The sequence below is a fragment of the Paramormyrops kingsleyae genome, chromosome 15 (genome assembly GCF_048594095.1).
Source record: "Paramormyrops kingsleyae isolate MSU_618 chromosome 15, PKINGS_0.4, whole genome shotgun sequence".
In the NCBI taxonomy this organism is placed as follows: Eukaryota; Metazoa; Chordata; class Actinopteri; order Osteoglossiformes; family Mormyridae; genus Paramormyrops; species Paramormyrops kingsleyae.
Window position 1 is genome coordinate 24,243,835 of NC_132811.1, and position 18,543 is coordinate 24,262,377.

Consider the following 18,543-nt stretch of genomic DNA (forward strand, 5'->3'; position numbering starts at 1 on the left):
AAACATACCCACTGGTTCTGGAGGCTGGACTGAACCGCCACCAATTATTACCTCACAGTAGCAGCTGTACCAGTATATATATTACCAGTATTAAGAGTCTAAGACTTATTACATGATCCTATAATCTACACAGTGTTTGGCAGTTTATTTTTATTTTTACCACCAAGAATAAAAAACTCTTCTTTTAAGTTCCTACCAGTGCAAAACATCCGAATATTTGAAAAATAATTAAATTAGAAGAAAGTCAAATTACACTATGAATTGTCAACAAGTGGATAACATCGTGTGTTTAACAAATATTTTAAAGTAATCAGTTGAACATTAAATGCTAGAGAACATGAATAGGACAGGACTCCTTTTTTCATTCAGACTATGCCTAGTGAGCAGTGAAAAGGAACAATGGCTTCTCCTAGCTGTGCACCTCATCACTAATTGCTAATAGACTTTGTAGACTCTGATGTTCTCCTCCAGGTAAACAAAGGACCTACCTCATACATTAACCACAGCATTCGACCTGCAAGGCAAGAAGTGTCCATCTCAAGCTGTAACTCCTGTTAGGGGTAGCAGATAAAGTGCCTTTTGAATATATATCTGAACTGTTAGCTTCCTCTGTCTGCTTCTAGGGTTACCTGAGCCGCGCTTTATGTGAAATATGAAAGCTTGCCTTTTCAGAAGGTGCCATCAGATCCTTGAAGAAGCGACCGCACCTTGGGATCCCCCTTCGAACCCCCCCATGCCTCCCGCTCTGAGCCTTGGTGCTGGTGTCTCTGCTGCCATTAAATGGCAGCGCCGCTCCCTGGCGCCGTATGCAGCCGACAGGGGGTGGGGAGGGAGGGCGGTTGTCACAGAAACCCAGGTTTCGTATGAGGTCATCGGTAACACTGTTAGTCTATATCGGGAGATTTATTTTGTGGCCTTGGTCCATTATTATCATCATGGTACCAGCGGCACTGCTTTGCTGGATACTGAACAAAACATCTTCTCCGCTAACCTTTAAATGTCACATGGCCAGTAACTGGGAAAACGCTCCTGACGTGGCTGACCCTATCAGCGCCGCAGGAGTCCAGCCGCACAGTGCCTGTCCAATGCTCAACGCCCACAGGGCTGTCAGGAGAGAGAGCCGACACTCGGAGAGTCTGTCTTATCTCTGCTCACAGTCTGGGGGCTAATATTTGGGTCTCTGTCTGGGCCAGTTCTGCACCAAAGTGACACAGACCAAAACAAACCTCTACATCTCTACAATACTTTAAAGTGTTTTGTCTGCTAATACAGGTGAAGTAATAGATTAGCATGAAAATATTAGCATACATACACTTCATATATTGTACTTATCAATATCTATGATATGTTTTTTGGTCATTAATTCTTTTTGGTCTTTTGGTGATTAGGACTGATCAATGTTTTTCAGATTTGCTTTGAAAGCCAAGACTTCCTTCATCCTCAAAGAGCTGTTGCATCTTAGATTAAGATGTTTGAAGCTATTGCTTTAAGATGGAACTGAGGACCAGCATTGCAGGTGAACTCCTGGATGAACAGGATGACACAAAGCAGAAATGGGGCACTCCCATTCTCCAGGCCAATGGAGCGCTGTTTTAGGGTTTGGAGCTTGACTGGATCCAATTCACTCCAGATAACATCTGGCCAGTGTCACTCACTGACTTGGTTGAGACGGGATGAAGCATGAAGTATGAAGCAGACCAGACTGAGCCAGTGCTGACTAGCAGACAGTGATTACATCTCAGGCAACCTTGTTAGTGTGCCAGTAAGACAAGCCTGGGTGCCGTTTGAAGGATCTGCCTGAGATTCACAGCAGGCAAAGAGCCACTTGGCCTTTCCACCCAAGAGCCTGAAGTTTGTTTTGTCGTTTCTGCTGTTGACGTCTGACATATCAATTTGATTTTCAAAATTTACATTGAGATACTTTGCCCTTCTAAAGAGAGCCTTCAGAAATCCTGGGTTGGTTTTCAAAATGACATTAATGTCTTGAGACAGTTGCTTATTTGTAGTTGTTAGTACTAGTAATCATTCATGGAGAGGGACATGACCTGACAAGGATGTGGGTGAGGGGTGTGTCACAAATTACACATTTAAACGTTGCATACTGTATAAAGAGCAAATTTCCAAAACTAAATCAGTTCATTTATTTGTTTGTTTGTTTATTCTGAGTTGAGACAGACAAGACCTAAATTCAGACTTCCTTATCATATGGTACAAACCATATGCAAACCAAAATGAACTCACTCCTCAAGAAATCCAATGAACAGCTTTTATTCATTTTCAAGTCCACAGAAATTTTCTTGAAAACATTTTGGAAATTTGCCCTTCATATATTATACTGAGCCATGACTCTGGCCAGGAGAAGCATTTGGAAGATGGATGGATGGATGGATGGATGGAGGGAGGGAGGGAGGGAGTCACTAATACCAAGGGCCACATCTCAGCAGGATCTGGCAGTGTTTACAGCTCACAGCTTCTTTCCAAAACTTTGCAGGTGTCGCCATCTTTAAGCTTAACTTTCTGTGATTGTGTTTCGTAAGCAAGATGAATGATGTAACGAGAGCATGAGCAAGAAAGGGTGTGGGCTGTGGTCACCTGTTGGTGGGGGGGTACTCCATGTCAGCTGGTGGGGGCCCGTGTTCCACGATGACGTTGTGGACGAGCTGGGGGGACCGCAGGCGCGAGCGGGCTGGCAGGGTGCCCGTGTGGCCACGTGTGTCCAAAGGCCAGGCCGGTGAGGAGCCTTTCTTCTTACGCGGTAGGGTTCCGTGGATGGAGACGCCCCGGAACCTGGGTTCCACGTCGAGAACAGGTGGCCGACTGCTGAGCAGATCCATGGAGGAGGCCAGAGAGCACTGGCGGTCCGTGTGGACGTTTCGGGGCAGACTGGCAAACCTCCCCTGTGACATCATCCTCAGCTCTGCGGATCACATTCAGAACGAGCAACAGCATTGTGACATCACACACAGAACAAACAACAATATTATGACATCACATTTGGTGAAAGTATGGGCACTTAAGCTTATCGGAGCAGGGTTCTTTTTTATGAAACTAGGTCTCAGAGTTTCGCTCCGTCACAGCTGTCATCAGTCACAGATGGCCTTTAACCTCTTTTTTTTTTACTGGTATGTTCAGTCCACGCACAATTAGCACTGTAGGGCAGGAAGGCTGCAGTGTACGCCTGCAGTGAGAAGATGTGCTGGAATGGCCTCAGGCTGAGCTCCGTGGTGCCTTAACCACAAGCCAGCAGATTGGGATCTCTCCCAAAACATGTTTACCTCAGCATTCCTCGTCAAGGCTAGGACGCCACTAATTGTAGCGCTGGGATAAAGAATCTACTCACAGAGAAGACGTGCTTATTCATTACTGCTGCCTTTCCAACACAAAACAACCAGAGGAACAGACTAGTAAAATCTGGGGGTTTGGCCCCTCCCCTTCATAGCCGCCCCAGTGTTTGCTTCACCTGTTCTTGGGAACATCTTTTTTTATAATAATATAATATAATACAGGGGTTTCCAGTGGCAGTTCTAGAGACCCCCAACCCTACACAGCTTGGTTCTTTCCCTGTGCCACCACACCTGATTCAGCTCCAGAAATGGGTGGTAATTAGCAGAGAAGTTGAATCGGGTGTTAAATGAGGGGAAACCCCAAAAACGTGCAGGGCTGGGGCTGGAGACCCCTGATATAATACAACTTTCATTTTTTATAACTTAAGACAGGGATGTCAAACTCCAGTCCTGGGGGGAACGGAGCCCTGTGTACCTTAGTTCTTTCCCTGTTCCACCACAAATGATTCAACTCAAGAGTGTGGTAATTAGTACAAGGAGTTGAATCAGGTGTGTTAATTGAGGGGAAACCCAAAACTGTGCAGGGCTCCAGCCCTCTGTGTTTGGAGTTTGAAACCCCTGTCTTAAGGCTTAAAACTCAGATCTGCAGGTGGTTTTGAATTTGTGAAACTTTAAAAATACACATTCCACAAGCCCTGATTTACTTCATACGTTACAGTTTTACAGATATAATGGAAGATAAGCACATAGCAGCTAATATACAGGGGTCTTATTCTTAATGAAAAAAAGTGCAAAGAATGAGCAGGGACCTTCATGCACGGACCTTCCTATGGATGCAGCACCCAGAAAGAGAGACTGTAAGTAAAGCCCAGTGACCCAGACAGCAGCTGAGCGCAGAAAGTGCGCTGACCTCTTTAACCACCATTCAGCACACGCTCAGTCACACACTGAGGCACAGGAGCTGCGTTTTAGGATGTGAAACTCAATCTCCCCTCCAAGGGGCACTCTCTCACTGGAGGTCCAGGCGATAAAGACATTCTTGGGCGGGGCAAGATTTCAAAGCTGTCTCAAGTGCTTTCTGATGGTTAAATCAAAGAGTCCTACCAGGAGTCAATGGGCATTGCCATCCTATACCATTCCTAGGCAATGCCACCGCCTGACACTCTCAGGATGATCAAGGCGTTGGGCCTCAGGGATTCACACGGGTTTGGAAGTGCTAGACTGTGGGATTCACACGGGTTTGGAAGTGCATGCGACTTATGCTTGTTTCTAAGTGGGTACAGTGGAGATCTTCTGCCCAGCGTGTGATTCAGGCATTCACAAGAAAGAAAAACACACCCATTTTCCATGAACCCAAACCAGGTGACCTCATGTGACATCACTCTGTAGGGCACTAATGCATTAAAGGTGTTTTAGCAGCAAAAGACAGTGTGAACAGGCAGAGGATATTTAAAAAAAAAACCTTAAATGGGCCAAGTATGATTATCTGGCGTAAAATATAATCCTGACTAAGGAATCTGTGATACCTTAATGCTTTTTTCCCCCACAGCATGTACAAGTATAAAATGTCATGTAGACCTGAAATATATCAAGTAACCAGTGAAATATTTTGAAATCTCTATGACTAATTCATTGTTACGCCTTATGTAAAACTACCCAAATCTGGTCAGATGCAGACCAATAACACGCCTCCTCGTACTGAGTTAGACATGCTTGCCCTAAAACTCCTCCACGGTCTAATCTCTTTGGGCTCACGTCTGATTGGCTGCCGTGGCCCAACCCCCACGGAGTGCCAGCATAGAGGATCTCAGTTGTTCTGTCAGATGAGCGTGGTCCTTCAGGAATGCCGCTGAATAACTTGTCCCCCCGCCCGCCTTTGTGCGGCTGCTGAAGTGAAAGATGACATCAGGGGTTGCCCCTGGGAGCAGCCCGCCCCAAAGCTGCACCCCCCCTCCCCCACACACCATCACAGACTGTATCAGTCGTGCTTTTTGATCTGGACCGGCTGCTGCTCTGCACTCACACCATACTTTACCATTTCCTGCCAATGACATCATTCTCCACACCATCCAGTGCAACATGGGCTGAAGTCTCTCCCAAAGTTTGCATTATGCAGCTCAAACCCAACCGGCATCCAAGCTGTCTGTCCTGGCGGAGGTCTGTGAGATCTGGGGCCACTCGCAGAAACTGCAAGGCAGCACCATGCCATGGATGTGACACTCTGGCCAGGTCACATGATATGCAGACTTGAGCCAAAGTTACCCACAGACCTTTTTAGTCATTTCTAATTTGCCGGTCATACTGATGGCATCCAAAAATCTATGTGGAGAGCCAAAAGAAGACAGCCATTTTTCATTGTTTGGGTCTCCAAGCTTATCCCTGCCCCCAGCACTCTGTTGGGAAGCCGGGGAATTAGTGAATTCAGACCTGGGCTGCACAGACAATGGAATCAACAAGTGTGGAGGGTTATGGGAGGAGGAGGTGAGGAGGCAACTGGAAGGAGGAGGTAAGGAGGCAAGTGGGAGGAGAAGGAGGAGGTGCTGGATGGAAGTGGGGAGGCTGGGTATCTCTGTAGGATGCTCATGCCCATTTCGGCTTGTCACCCACAGCTCAGACATTCCTTCCAAAATCTGTTTCACTCCTCCTGAACTCTCCGTGCAGGTCCTGGCTCACGCTCACCCGATCCACATCTTCAGGGGGCTGAGGCAGCCCACGCCGCAAGGCTTATCAGCGGAAAGGGGAAGTTTAAAAATAAAGAGCGGGCTGAGCCAATCGGCTGTGGCGTGGGGCGGCCCCAGTGCCCCAGCGGCCCGGTGCCCCAGCGTCCTTCCGCTCGTGCGTCAGCAGCACACGCTTCGGAGGCACATGTGACAAGCCTGGCCCCCTAATTACTCCTCTGAACTGAGGAGCCCGTTAAAGAGAAAACACTGAGGCAGGAAAAAATGCAGAGCGCAGATAAGCAGGCAGGAAAGAGTAGCAGCATGCAAGTGGCTACACACAGACGCAGACAGGCAGCGCAGCCGAGACACAGCCACCTCACTCCTTACTGCCGAGGGGAACAATAACTGCCAGTGTCACATGATACTGCTTTCACATCTTTGCATTGTTGAGACTTGGGGGGGTATAAATGGCCTCCCCTTGTGTTGGTGGGGAGGACTGCCCCCCAGAGCGGCTTTCAGTCGGCATGACTGCATGTGACATATTAATCAGCGAGTCATTAAAAGCAGGCTGTCCTGGTGATACCACACTCATGCACACACACACAGGATGAGCCGCTGCACTACCTTTGTGTCGTTCAGTTTACACTCAGTAGTTCTGTTTTCTCACTCTGCTCGCCACCCGTCACATGAAACGGCTCCTGAGATAATCCGTCATTATCCCAAATTGCCTGTATCCCACAAAGCCCGTGTCCCGCAAAGCCATTCCCAAACAGGCTTGTCCAACGTTGTTTCAAATTATACGACTGAAAACTTCAAACTCACACCAGCGTTACCATGAGATTCCTGTCAACAGCTCCAAAGCCGAATCTGCCCTTTACTTATTAAAATTACCTGATGCGTGTTCATCTTGCCAGTTTGTAAGAATCAGATATTGCATCTTCTATTACGCTTATTGTTAACGCTCAGTTTTAAATGCCTTGAGAAGTTTCAGTTTACACAGCAGCAAGATTCCAGGAGTATTAAATGTAGAATCTGCACAGTCCCTTACCCAAAAATGAATAAGTGCATGTGAACCATGTGTGTCATTCCACCTCAAGCCGTTTACCCTGCATGTCCCATAACACACCTCTGTCTGACTGATCCCAGAGCAGATCCATCACCACAGCTTACCTGTTTCTTAACTTCTGCAAAGTCCAGTTGGAGGGTTTGTCCAGTTCTGGAGGACAAAGTCACATTCCGCAATCTGGCATGTACTCAGACAGCCCCCCTCCAGCAGGAATACCACTCCCCTGGTGCTGGGCACTGCAGGTCCAGTCGAGCCCTGTTGTGCTACGCTGTGCCGGTGTTCTGGCCCCTCCCGAGTCAGTGCACTCTCTTCCCCCTCTCTGCCGCGGCTTGGTGGGACCGCCCCGCCACTGCAGTGATTTATAGCTTTCCAGCCACACCCTCCAGGCTGGGCGGAAACAGAGGGAGAGCAGAGGGCCAGGCCGGTCCAGGCCCCGCCCCCAACACCAGGCCCACTCTCTGCCAGATGGTAACGGTCTCACCCATGAAAGTTTATAACTTTACCCAAACTTTCACACTGTCACGCAGTGCTCTCTCACAAGGCAGTCACACTGCGTATTTACGCTGCACGTGCCACTAAGAGAAAGGCTTATTCTCTAGTTACATTGACAACAAGGCTGGAAAGATCACATACGATAACATAAATCCGGGAAAAAAAGAATCTGTGGATAAATCAGTTCTCTTATCTGTTCAGAGCTCTTCAGCGTGGGCCACGGTAAACAGCATGTTTTGTCTGTTCCTCCTACAGCAGCTTCACACCAACGCCATGCCCCGTGACATAGGGGGCAGGCGCTGTGTGTTTTTTGTTTCGTGTCGTACATTGACACTCCTGCGCTGCCTGGATGCCTGAATGTTCCCTTCTTATTACATTCAACAGGCGGGTGTTCGGGCAGCTAATAAAAGGCCCTGTTTAAAAGTCTGCATAGCGGTCGGCAAACGAGCCGCACTCTCCTTTGCGGCAAATTTTCTCGCTTGCCCTGACACTCATTCCGTGGCCAGAAGGTTTATGGCCACGGCGTCCAGCAGGAGCTGAGCCTGCCTGCTCACAAACTGCCCTTATCTGATGCTCTGCATCCCCAGGCTGCCGACCCGCCGCGGCCCGTCCAGCTAGGCAGCTCACCTGCCCTGCAGCCAAGCCGGCCTCTTCACAGGGCAGATGCTTTCAGTCTGGGTGCTGAATTATCTATAAGTAAAATGTGTCTTTTAAAGGGAGGCTTCATTTTGGCAAATATTGTGGAGATTCTTGTACTCTGAGATTGTGAAATAAACCTTATCCTGCCATTGTAATCAGGACAGGCTCCAGACCTCCATGACCCTGCATAGCACAAATGGGTATGGAGAATGAAGGAATGAATATTAATCACAGGTGGATAATTCAGATCCAGAAAGTAAAAATCCAGACCAAGATTGTGTTTAAATCAACCAGTTGAGTAATCTGTAACTATGACTTTATACTCAACTGGTTTGTTGAAACAATATGGTCTGTTTTTTTTTTTTTTACTTTCTGTACCTGAACTATCTACCTCTGACATGAATAAGCTTTAAACATAAAAAACTACAAATAACTTTTTCCTCAGAACTAAAGTTGGGGACAAAATACTTAATCTTGAAAACTTTCCGGGAATTTGCTGATCCTTGACTTCCAACCCAAAACCAAGCATTTAGTCATTCATGACTCATGAAGAGACACGGATCACAGAGATGATCATAAACTTCTGGACAGTCTGTGATGGGTCAGTCACTAAAGAAACTATTCAATAAAAATACCAGCCATATCATTGTTAAGAATACTTTGTTTTGGTACTTCTGGGCAGATGCTCTATCTCCTTGATCACAGGAACCAAAGCTGAAAGAAACAGCTTTAAACAAAACGCAAATGAGAATCAAATGACCCCATTAGTTGTCAGCGTTTCCTTGGATGTTCTGGCCGTTTTAGACAGCTCCGAAAAGCTAAACTTCAAAATGAAACAAAACAATAAATGAAGTTTATTCCAGTGTGATGGACAGACACTGGAAATCCCTAGTGCACTAAAATTGTAGGTAACTATGCGAGCACTAGGGATGTTAGCGTACTGATACAGTGTGGTTCTTCATATTTTTGTGATACTTATTTTTTTATATATTTCATGTAGTTACTTCCTCCGATTGAAACTATGTTTTTCAATATTTTCACTTCAGTCCCAAAACATTTTTTTTATTCAGGATTAAAATGCAAATCTCAACCCATGGAAACCTAAGGAGGCAAATCGACATCCTTGGTGATGCTGAGACATGCTATCTTTGGATCAGAGTCTCAGCTGAACCCGACGTGGAATCTTCTTACCATGGTAACTAATGTTTTCTATCAGGCATAAATAACAGCTCATCTGCATGCTCCTGCATGAGCAAACATCATCTGGCATCTCATGTTACTCCGAATTGTCATCAAGAAGAGGTCAAGAGAAGATTTAAAGAGGAACAGTACATGATAGTCAAAAGTGTTAATGATGAGATACTGTTAAGGGCTTGGACTACCAAAGACAAGAGCGAATAATTCAGAAGGTACTGAAGTCAACCAATGCACAACTTCAGTCATTATCTACTTGCAGGAGGTGTTTCAAGATATTTTGCCAGCAGTCTTACAGTGACTGTTTGTTTATTTATTTGAAACACTTAAGCTGGGGGGTATTACACGAAGCAGGATTAAGGGAAAGTCTGATTTATTTCCACAAGTCTGGCTAATTTAAGTGGGAATTCCGTTCCAATCAATGTGTCTTAAATGAATCCCCGCTGAGCTACCATGGTAACTTAGGTGAGTGAACAAGTCTGCTCCGGATCAGGTTAACTGTCTCGCTTAGTTTAGCGTTGTCTCAAAGAACGTGCGGGAACAGATTCCCAGATCGTTCCGCCGGACGAAATTCCGCGATCTTACTACTCATGTCATGTAATCTGTTGAATTATGTGTCCTCGTCTGTCATAATATTTTACATTATCTGATTGAATTATTTTGTTAACCTGCAAGGTATACCAAAAATGACATGATTTAATTTGAGTTAGCGGGAGAATGAGTCTTGTATATACGTATATAAAAAAACGGAACCCTGTAGTCAGTGCTGTGAGTAAAAACAAGACGAGAAAGCAGAGAATAAAAACCATCTTTTCTGAAGTAAAGTTCTACGTGATACTTCCATAATATGGAGAACAGAGCTGCGATTGCTACATAATCAATATAATAAAGCCTGTAAAATCACGTCTTAGCATTCCAATTAATTCTAAAATAATTACAGTAAAATCTCGTTATAGTGGACTCGCTTATAACGGACGAGGTCCGCTGGTCCCGGCCGCGCGCAGAAAATGCATCGGATATAGCGGACTCGCTTATAACGGAATTTCGCTTATAACGGGCAAACAATTTGGTCCCCAGGGCCGCTTTTTGGCTGTAGTTTTGTTCCGCTATAACGGACATGCAGGCTCCGCGTACAAGGCGCGTAGCGTGCAGGTGATATCCAGCGGAGATATGTAGTTGGGATTATTAATAGTCACGCATCTGGTCAGGTGAAGTTGGATTACTATATGTACAATATCATAATCTATACCACGTGCAAGTTTGTCTGCTGGGGTGTGACATGAGTAAATGGTGTCCTGTAGTTGTGTTCTGGGCATACAGCAACTCTGGATATAACGGACTGTTTTGCCAGGTCCCTTTAAGTCCGTTATAACGGTATTTTACTGTAAAATCAAAGCATACGCATATTACAAAGGTCAAACATGATAATGCAATGACTGAAATAGAAAAAAAAATCCGTTAAAATAATATGAACAGGAAGATATATTTATATTTTGTTTAGTCACTGTCTAAAGTTTATTACTAAAATAGCAAAAACAAGATATGGTTATTTGTGCAGAACATTGCACACGGATGCAATTAATGGCATTATGATCAAATAATACAGAATAGCATTATACAGTAAAAATGACACGTGAACTCAACCCAGAAGGTTCCCTGTTGGCTATGGGGATCGAACCAGGAACTTTCACATTGTAAGGCAATAGCATAAACCACTTTATCACCGTACTAGGCACTTGCAACATTTACGTAACTTACGCATTTAGCCTGTCTGCAATTCAATGCCAAGCCAACTCTCTGGCTGTAGTTATGGCCACAGTATTGCCTTTTTTAGCGATTACATCTTTGTATTTTTCATACAGCTCCATCAGCAGCGTTTGTTCTGCAGCGGAAAGAAACACCGCTCTCGTTTTACAGGCTTTCCGACTCATTTGGTCGATTTATCGTTCATCCATTCATTTGGGCTTGAAGTAAGACTATGCAAGTCTGTCTTGAATGAGCCTTGATTAGTTAAAGCTGAACTGCGTTCGTGGAACGAAATGAGGCTAAGTGTAGAGATGGTGCTTGGTTGAGTCTGACTTTTTCGGGAAAGTCTGCCTTTCTTTAGCTACTTTCATGGAATACCCCCCTGGCTCTGTACTTCAGACAAAATTGTAAGAGGGACTAGCTGCAGACGCCTGTAGATTGGAGCTCCACCAGACATACGTCACCTCCACATTCTGCGCCCTCTAGGGTATGTATGGTGTAACCTACAACAAACAAGGTGGCAGCGCCATCTTAAACATTCAACAGGTCATTCTCTATCCACGTCTTTAATTATGTTTTGTCCAGATGTGGTGTGACTGATCCTGGACAGGGGTCCCAAGCAACTCAGGGCAGGAGGACACCCAAAATATGCAACGGAAACCCACACAACTCAGAAAGTAGGAACTGGATCAGAACCCACAACCCTAGTGGTGGATGTTAACAGTGCTACCTACTGAGTCACCGGACTGAGTCACTCACACCCCCAACCGCTACAATTTCTAGAATGACTGGAAGGATCATATGGAAATGTAAAAGCCAATAAATGTGTTTGTACCCTAGTCATGACTCTGAAACTACACATTCATTTACAGGTATTGCACATTCCACTTACATGCCAATTTGCACGATCTTTCCTCACCAGGTAGGTGGTTACCTGTATTTCTTAATGTAGTCCTGTAAGTCTGTCTTAATGTAATCAGGTTCACCAGCCTGTTCTTTCATGTTCCACAACTGACAAGAATAGGGCCAAAATGACACGATCAAATTCCAACTAAGCAGCATTGCTTCAATTTTAGGAGCGATTAGTCAGAAAATTCGAACACTTCCAGATCGTTACCCATACAATGCACAGCTTGAAAAAGATCCTTCAACTAATTTCTGAGTTATCGCACTAATGGGCTCAAGTGCCATTTTGTTTGCTATCACTAAGCGATCTGTTTAAAAATTTAATCCATTCCAGTTTATCATATGGACAATGTGACTGCATACCTTGAAAAGGGTCTGTCAAATACTTTTTGAGTTATTGCGCTAGCAAAGAAGTGTCTGTGGCAGTGCTGGTGGACTGGTCCCAAAAGCATACAGTATGTATTGCCTAACCAAGGAATACAGATATATATAGGAAATGAGCGTGATTAAAGAAATCTAATACAAAATTATCCTGAAACATTCCAAAGTTATAAACTGTTTTCATAGTACCTCAAACCATGCAATTGGATCTAAGTTTCCTTTCATGGGTTTCTTTCCTTATCATATTTTTCATGAAATGTCCATATATTGCTATGGCATTTGTGTTATCATTTCATTTAATTTCAGTTTTGTTCACTCTCTGCTGTTTCCATGTTTTTGCACTTGCAGAATGGAATCTGCATTCCCATTTTTATCACTCGGACATTTGTTCACTCCATTCATCTGTTCCCTGGTTTCCTCTTAAGTGAGTTAGAACTTGTGTCTCTCTCATTCAGTGAAAGTCTACCGGCTATTCGCTGGAGTCCACATTTAGGTTAGTGGGTGCTGCTCCAGTGCACACTGCCAGGTCTTTGCCCTCTGCTCTGAGGATCTCTTTTCTGCAGTGCAGTTAAGGGGAGCACAGATCTAGCCTAGAGGGGCAGCTCTCAGGCGCCTGACATGTCAGTGAATCCGCAGCACAACAGCCCCAATGCTAGTCTCCCCCTCCTCCATCAGGATGATGCATCAGGGTCCTACCTAAACAAAGCCAGCATATGCGGTCCCCAAAATAATGCTAACATGCTAATGCTAAGCACATTCACTAGTACTGTTTTTTTTCAGCTGGGCGTAATAATACGATATGAAATATCCTATATACACACAGCCTGTGTGTATTTGTAGAGTATATTGTTCATTAAAATATTGAATTATTCATTATTATTAAATGGTAAAAAAATATATATTATTGTCTGAATAACAGCGTGACCCTGTACGGGAAACGTAGTCCCTGGAAATGGATGGATGGACACTCAGGAAAGCACAATATCTTTATCCCTGTATTTTGATAATAAATGTTTAATATTTTCAGTTAATTCTTATTTATTTTCATAAAGATTTGTAGAGAAAAGTGGTTCTTATATGAAAATTGAATCCAGACCCTAGTGCCCTTTAAAGAGTTCTTAATATTAATGTTCATAATGGTAACCATAAGTTAATACTTAGGTTAATACTTTTGTTATAATAATAAAATAACAGATTTTTTTATGATAAAAGATGGATGGATGGATGGATGGATGGATGGACATACTATAATGAAGCCAGAGAGGAGTTACCATGTTGTGAGGCTGACCAGGGGCAATTGATGAAAAAGGTCAGTTGTTAAACAGACTTTTAACACACTTCAACAGGCAACCCTGGCCATATGTCCCCCATCTCTGTTATCTTAGGGCTCCTAGCAATAACTCTGATGCCTTTGGAACATGTCAAACTAAAAGTGCACAGATTAATGTGTAAATAGATACCAGTGTTACCGAAAAGCCCCCTGCACATGGTTCCCGGTCCCTTGCCCCCCGCTGAAGGTAAGGTGGTGATGCGTACTGGCAAAGTCCTGCCGGGCTGAGCCTGTTAACCAACCAGTGATTCTGAGTGCGAATCCCCTTATTGCCTGCTCCCGATGTGCCGCAAGCAAGCAGCGGCCTGCCTGCAATCCGTACTGACAATTTATACACGCTCCCTTAGCGCTTAATTACACAGCGAGGCTCACTGCCGCGGGGCAGACCGCCGGCTCTGCACCCAGCGCCAGGTGACGAGTGCATAATCACCTGTTGGACACTGGGATGCGTTCCCACTACCCGTGGCTTCCTCTGAGCCGGGGGGGGGGGGGGCTGGGGCATGTCATTGTGTCTCCATGGCAGGCGGAAACAGAGCCGCGTGCTATCTGTGCTTACTGTGATGAGGTGTTATGTCTTTCTCTCCTGGCAGCCAATCGGCACTCCCCTCTCTGACCGTATTTATATTCTGATGAATTTCCTGTTCTCCTGATTGCCTTCACTGAGACCCTAATATCACGGTAATAATCACAGTAATTCCCCGATCAGCATGTAACATTAGTCCCAGTTCAATGGCACGCTCTGGTTTAGGAGCTAAACAAAGGATGCACATGAAGGAAATTCAGCCAGTAAGTGCTCTTGACTTTAAAGAAGATAGTGACTGCTTTGTGTTTGGGCAGATTATGAAGAGCATTGTCATTAAGAGGGCGTGCGGTAGCACCTCTGGGTGGTCTACAGTGCTGTAGCAGATGGAGATTTCCTTCTCAGAAGATGATGCCATTCATCTCGTGCCCCTGGACCGGCGAGGCGAGGTTCAGCGTGTGGGTACAGCAGCTCCCATCGCACGATTCCGGCCTTCGCGTTAATGCCTCATAAGCTCTTTTCCCTCTCAGACCAGACACCCTGTCAGGCACAAGCAGCCCAACATAAACAGAGCACAGGAGGCGGGAAACAGGGCCTGACCGTGGTCTGTAAAAACAGGTCTGGCAGATCTAGCCGATAAGAGCCGGTCCTGTTTGGTCAGCCGTGTGGATTTTGGAGTAAAGTGAGTGATTCTGCTCCGCTTAAAACACCCGTTTCCCCCCTGTGTTGTTTTTGTGTCGGTATAAACAGAAAGAAAGGCTGCCATATCAAGTCCTAATCCTGTTTCTGGCCTTCATTGCCCCAAATGGACCAATGACACCTTGTGAAGTTACTTGTTTGTATTCGCACCCTTTTTAGCAGAAGTAGCCAATTGAATGGCCTGACTCAAAGGCCCAGGCAAGTTACCTGATCTTCACTTTCACACGAATAGTCGGATAAATCACTTGTGGGATGTAGATCTTGCTGAGACTCACCCACGGCCCTCTCGCGCTCCTGCAGCACACGGATGCTGGACAGCATGTGCACTCGATGCACACGGTTGTGGACGCCCAGCTGCTGCAGGTCCAGCTCCGTCAGGCCCAGCAGGTCCTGCGTGAAGGACGAAAGGGACACTATGAGTGCCGGTGCATGCTTCGGCCAGATGGGGGCGCCCCGAGCTCTCAGCCTCTAATCAGCTCCACTATGTGGCAAATCATAGGTCTGTATTCTATATAAGGAAAAGTGTTCAGACATGAAAACATACGCGGATCTGGGGGGTGCAAGCGATGGCCATGCCCCCTCCCAAACTGAAACCTGGCCACCCCATTGGCCACCCCCATCATATTTGCATTTTTGTGGAATTTTGTGGAACTTTTCTCTACAGCTGCAGTACACTGGGGAAGCATCAAACTTGTGCACAAAAACAGCACTGCCTGTCTTCTATTTCAATAATTACAGTCCATGCGTATCTAATACTGCCTTTTTGCATACTGTAAGTATTGAGTCATTGATATTATGTAAGGGTTCCAAAATATATTCATTTATTCATTTATCTTTATTAATATTTTCATTTATTTATTTATCTTTATTAATTTCCCCTTGCTGCAGCCTGTCAGCATGGCTAGAGGTGCAGTGGAACCAGGGCTGTTAGCTAACTGTGTCACAGTCTGTGCCTGTTGCTATGGTTAAGCTTTATGAAGCCTGGTGGAATAAGGTTTATAACAAGCAGATTAATTGATAATATTCCCTTATTTGCTAGATGCCTAATATTCATATTTAGATTTATGTGCCCCCCCCCCCAAAATAACCACTGCTCTCTTTTTTTATAGTAAAATTTATAATTTGCTGGGGGGGAGGTTCTTCATAACCAAATGACTACCTAGTGCATGATTGTTCCTCATATCTCGGTATTCCTCTGTGGGAATCTTGAGGGGAATCTCGCTGATCATCTGGCATCCCTCCTTTTTATCTCTGCCCTGTTTCATGGTCGGCTGTGCCCATATCGACAGGTACTGTGAGCCTGAGGCTGCCGCCGGGCCCCTGCGATCCTCCTCTGACCCGCTATCACTCCGGTTGTCTTGCCTTGGCTGCCCCTGGATGCCTCACGGATGCTGGGACTTTCCAGAGGGAAAGCAGAGGGAATTGAGGCGGCCTGGGCGATGACTGTACCGAACACACACGTCTTGCAGTCATCTGCACCGCTTTGTATGCCCCCGCTGTGCATGTGCCGTCTTGTAACAGCGATTTACGATAAGTGTCTCCAGTAAAAAGCCAGGGTGGTTCAGGGGCTTTGAAATCACAGAAGGTGCCTGAGGATTCCTTAACCACGAGGCCTGCTTCAAATTCACACTGTCTGGGAGCAGTGAGCGCCTGCCCACCTCGGGCCCAGGCTGGATCAGGCCGTGACTGACACACTGCTTTCCAGCTCCAAGTAGAGCTGCTATCTGTCCTGTATTTCAGAGGATCATCCTGCATTTTATGGCAGTGCTTCTCAATCCGCTCCTCGGGGACCCCCTGGTCCATGTGTTTCCTGCCTCCCAGCTCCCTGGCAGACAGTCCACATTACTGGGAGCTGGGAAAGAGCGAAAACGTGGACTGGTGTGGGGGCCTCCGAGGACCGAATTGGGAAATGCTATTTCATGGGATCGCTCTGTTTTGAAAATAAAATTCTGTGTCCAGTTTTGAAGCTTTGGACCAGTACGGGTCATAATCTGTCTTGTATTTCATGATGTGCCCCCCTCCCCCCCCCATGAACATCGGGGTCCCAGTGCGCGGGGGGCTGAATGTTTCCCACATACATAATATCCTTCATCATAAGTGTCCCCACATTCTGTGCTCTGCACTTCTCCTCTAACCTGATCCCATTTTCCAGATAAACAACCTAAGGAGCAGCCACCGTCTCTGGGGAGAAACTTTAATGAAGCTACTAATGGTCTATCTGTTCATCAAGTCTTAATAGCTATTTCATCAACTTTTTGTGTGTCTTCCTGTGGCATTGTAGCATTTCACTAGAGCAGGTGACCTACTTTGTTGGCAGACACAAGATTTAGGCCATTTTCCAGTGACCATTTGCATAGAGTCATTGTCCCCAGACTGTGACAGTGCATGGCAGGGACGTGAGGAGATGCGATGACCTCCACGTTCGGGAATCAGGCTTATTAACGACTTCTCACAAGTGCACAGCGCGCCCATTCTTTCCAGCCGAGAGCAGAAGTGAGTCAGTTCTGCACCTGGGGCTGAGGGTGGACAAGGGTCCCCACACAGTAAGCCAAGTGGCCTCTGTCTCCAACACTATGATGCCATCTTCTAAAGAACAAGACATCATAATTTTTTCTCCACTTACATTTCATTAATTGTTGTACAGTAAGTAGTGATTTGTAAGCATTCCTTCGTCCAGCATACTTTGCTGATATCTTGAAAAGCACATATCCATGAAATCCATCTTGCTGTGAGTGTGTTGGTCCTGATTCCAGGTGTGTGGATTAGTGTAGTCAGCGACCTGTTTACACGGTGTGCAAAGAGCGCCACATTCTTCAAAGGCACTGATGTGTGCCTTGACTGAAGGCTGGCTATTTCTTACAAAAACAGTAACCGTGAGTCAGAGCGAATGGGGAGCAGGAGTTACAGCCTTCTGGCATGTTTACTCAATTCGAAGGCTTGATATCATTAAACTTCTTCCTACCTTTGCCTCGGTAGCCTGGACACACTGTTGACAAGCTGTTAACTGGATAAAGTGCTCTGACTCATGGCTATGCCAGGCTTTCAGAAAACGGGATACGAAGGTCAACTTCCCCATTTCCTCACTAATTTACTCAATAAAGTCCCAAACATTTTGTTAATAACACCCTGTCAAATTCCATGGCTACATGATCATTTCCTTTTTGTGTTTGCTCCAAACGTTCATATCGTATGATCCCCACGAACCTCACAGAAGTTGTCTTGGCATGGCAACCTATTGGCCACTGTGAGCTAACTACTCTGCCCTGTATCACGGAGACAGCTGTGTCAAACCGGCACAGTGAGCACCAAGAGTGTGTCAAATATCCATCTGTTGAGATCTGGATAACATCTCCATGTGATAAATGGCAACCTGCAGTGCAGCGAAATCCAGGAGAGGCACAACACAGAGCCGCCAGCCGTTGAGAGTGAGAAGAGAAGCGGTGCCCTATTTCAGTGAGTAACTGCTACCGTACTGAGTCATGAGTCTCAACATCAATGTGTCATCTTCATCAGGTTCCTGTTCCTGCTACTCTACCTAAGGTTTTCAACCTGCTCACGGACAACAAAAACACAGCGTCTTTTATCAATGTAATTTTCATTGGGATTGATTAATAAGCAATAACAAC

At 45.6% G+C, this 18,543-nt stretch overlaps 2 protein-coding genes across 5 annotated transcripts in view; one reads left to right on the forward strand and one right to left on the reverse strand.

Annotated features, from left to right (window-relative positions):
• bcar3 (BCAR3 adaptor protein, NSP family member) overlaps positions 1-18,543 on the reverse strand; it is a 62,870-nt gene that overhangs the window by 30,916 nt on the left and 13,411 nt on the right. For 2 of the 3 annotated variants that reach the window (XM_023821382.2, XM_072699743.1), the window contains 2 exons: positions 15,193-15,307; positions 2,593-2,917 (listed from right to left, as the gene is read on the reverse strand). In XM_023821382.2, coding sequence (XP_023677150.2) covers positions 2,593-2,917; positions 15,193-15,307 — 440 coding nt within the window. Of the gene's footprint in view, positions 1-2,592; positions 2,918-7,114; positions 7,496-15,192; positions 15,308-18,543 lie in introns of those variants that run through there. The other variant, XM_023821383.2, reaches the window with a different exon arrangement.
• The window catches only part of paox1 (polyamine oxidase (exo-N4-amino) 1), a 62,813-nt gene that overhangs the window by 16,098 nt on the left and 28,172 nt on the right, over positions 1-18,543 (forward strand). The window lies entirely within an intron of this gene.